The sequence below is a fragment of the Arachis duranensis genome, chromosome 4 (genome assembly GCF_000817695.3).
Source record: "Arachis duranensis cultivar V14167 chromosome 4, aradu.V14167.gnm2.J7QH, whole genome shotgun sequence".
NCBI lineage: Eukaryota > Viridiplantae > Streptophyta > Magnoliopsida > Fabales > Fabaceae > Arachis > Arachis duranensis.
Window position 1 is genome coordinate 100231746 of NC_029775.3, and position 3260 is coordinate 100235005.

The window sequence follows — 3260 nt, forward strand, 5'->3', positions numbered from 1 at the left end:
TTTTATTTTTTTTTACCGTTGAACTATCAAATTAATGTGCTAAAAAAGTTTTAAAATCCACCATTTTTGCCTCTAAAATTTCATCACTACTAGGTAAAAAAATCATACTCAAATCACATTTACAGTTAAAATATATGAATAAATGACCATTTGTACCCATGAGAGATGAAAACGCTGACATTTGTACCCATGAAAGCTCGAAACTAATCTTGTACCCATGATAGATACTGTCCGTGTGACAAAAGTGCCCTGGCTTGGATCTGAGCTTGGTTCCTCGGTTTCCGAACCTACGTGGCACTCCCAAACCCCCCTCCAATCTGAGCCAACCATTTACCATCATCATCTTCATCTTCTTCACAATCATCCCCATCCATCACTGTCTCTTCCCAGCCACCATAACCTCCATCACCATCATCTCAGCACCGCCACAGCCACCTCCCTTCACCACAACCTTCGGCGACAACCTACACCGCCGCGCCCCTTTCTTTTCTTCTTCCCCTCTTCTCACCTCCGCTGAGCCCAGAAACCACAGCGCCAGCTCCTCCTCTGGCCACTCAAACCCTTCAATTTCTCATCAGCCTCTTTATACGGAACGGCATACCGATTCTCGGCCACTCTATTCTTCTCCTCTAGCATGTTAATTGCATACTGTTTCTTCCTTGGAGGTGTTGGAAGCTTATTAGCAATGGCCTTTGAAGGATTTAGACATGCCAACAACTCCTCCGCACGATCCTCAAGATCCATATCTCCATGAATCCTAGCAAAATTTCGAAGAGCCTCCCAAATGTCATCTTCAGGCTGAAATGGCTTACTCTCAATGAACTCCTCAGCTTCATTCAACTGACCGGCATTACCCAGAATGTTAATGACCTCCATGTAATGCTCCATGGTGGGAACAATTTCATACTCCTTCATTGATTCAAAGTGCAATAATCCTTCTTCTACAGCTTCTTCCCTTGCACACGCAGCCAAAACCAATGCAAAAGTTTCACTCTCAGGCCGTATCCCTGCCTCCTTCATCTCCTGAAAAACTAACAAAGCATCATCACCAGCTCCATTTTCAATGTATCCAATGATCATCAAGTGCCAAGAACTCATATTTCTCTCTGGCATTCGATCAAACACCTTGCGTGCAATATTCATGTTACCACATTTTCCATACATTCCAATCAACCTATTGTTCAATTCAACCTCCACTCGAAACCTCAATCTTCTCAAGATCTCATGAACCCTTTTCCCATACTCAAGCGACCTCGTACCCTGGCACAAATTTAACATGGCGAGAAAAATACCATAATCAGCAACAGAACCTCCGTTTTCCCCTGTGTCTTCCATCCCCTGCGTTTTTTCCTGAGTTCTGTTTCTTTGCTTTTAGTTCATTTTGCTTAATTTGGTTAGTTAGAAATGCATGTTAGTGGATTTAGGTTTGTTTTGATTCATGCTGGTGTTTGAAAATTTTGCTGTTTTGATGGAGAGAAGGAGTTGGCGCTGTGGTTTCTAGGCTCAGCGGAGGTGAGAAGAGGGAAAGAAGAAGAGAAAGGGGCGCGGCAGTGTGGGTTGTTGCCGGAGGTTGTGGTGAAGGGAGGTGACTGTGGTGGTGCTGAGGTGATGGTGATGGAGGTTATGGAGGTTATGGTGATGGTGATGGTGAAGAAGATGAAGATGATGATGGTGAATGGTTGGCTTAGATTGGGGGGGTTTGGGAGTGCCACGTAGGTTCGAAAACCCACGAACCAAGCTCAGATCCAAGTCAGGGCACTTTTGTCACACGGACAACATCTATCATGGGTACAAGATTAGTTTTGAGCTTTCATGGGTACAAATGTCAGCGTTTTCATCTCTCATGGGTACAAATGGTCATTTATTCTAAAATATATCTTAGCCATTTTTTACAATTTGCATCGTTGCGTGAATTTTTCATTGTTCTAAAAATTGAACCAGACCAGTCGGTTCAACCAGATTAACCGAAAACTAATCACTTAGCCGATCTGGTTAGGCTTATAAATTGTCTAACAAAAAACCAGTTACAAAACCAGTCGAACCGATGGTTAATCAGCGAACCGACAGAACCGACCGATTTTTTGGAGGGTTTCGGTTCAAAAACAAACCCTCTAAAATGGTTCCATTTTATTTAAAAAAAACAGCAAAACTGAAGTGAAACCCTAGTCCCTTTCATTGAACTCCCCGTCCCGTAAACCCATCTCCTTTCCTCTCTTCTCTGAACGTGAACGAAATCAACAAACCATAGAGTCACCGCAGCCCCCAATCGGCGCAGCCACCGTATCTACCACATCCCACATCCATCGCAGCAACAGTTTTGACCAACACAGTCCCACAGCCCCCACCGCGTCGTTGTGTTCGCCGAGCTCGCCTTTTTTGTGTTAGCCGGTGTCGCATCGTCTGTGGTCGCTGTCGCTCACCCTCCTTCTCGCCGACCCCGCCTTCTCTTGTGTTAACTGGTAAGCACTGATTAGCCATCTCCTCGGTGTCTGTTTGCTGGTTTAGTGTTTAGGCGTTTAGCACTTGATTTTGATAATACTTGTTAATAATTGATTTGCTGATTAACTGAATTTTCTGAGATTATTGTTTGCTGGTTTATTAATTGTTTGCTGAGGTTATTGATTTATCATTTATTTGTTATTTCTGATTTTCTGTTCATGATTTTTTTCTGAGATTATTGTTTGTTGAGGAAGCTGCGCTTCTCGATGGAACTTGGGTATTGCTGTAAGACTGAGCTGAATTTTATTCAACTATGCTTTCTTCCTGAAACTGAATTTTTGTACCACTCACTCATTAATATTGTGTCGATTGATCTGATCTTTGAGGCTGATGGATCAAGCAGCCATGTGGGACTCACTTATTGAGGAACTCTGCATCCATCATGTAAGATTACCTCACTTCTTTCCTAATTAGCTACCCACAGATACATGCAGAACATCAAATATTTCTGACCTCTAGTGACATCACAAGGGAATGCACATTCCATATGATTATACAAAAGTCAGAATTTACATTCTAAGGAAATTTATTTGAGAAAAACTCTGAGGACTAATAAGGAGGATCAAACTAAACAAACTTGTGAATATTCTAAAATCTTTCTTTTATTTTTTTACCTCTCTAATCTTCCTTTCTTGAATGGAAAAAGAGGTGGCAAGGCACTGCTTTTGACCTGGGTGCAAATTGAAACATTAATTATTGGTCTAATTCTAATAGTAGCCGACCTTGTTCTCTCTAACCCGTTCTTGATCCTCTTCACATGC

The 3260-nt window shown here is 42.2% G+C and overlaps 1 protein-coding gene across 1 annotated transcript; it reads right to left on the bottom strand.

Moving 5' to 3' along the window:
- Positions 1–504: 504 nt before the first annotated feature.
- Positions 505–1335, bottom strand: LOC107485238 (pentatricopeptide repeat-containing protein At2g15690, mitochondrial-like). The gene has a single exon (XM_016105754.1). The coding sequence runs from the start codon at positions 1333–1335 to the stop codon at positions 505–507; it is 831 nt and encodes a 276-aa protein (XP_015961240.1).
- Between the last annotated feature and the right edge of the window lie 1925 nt (positions 1336–3260).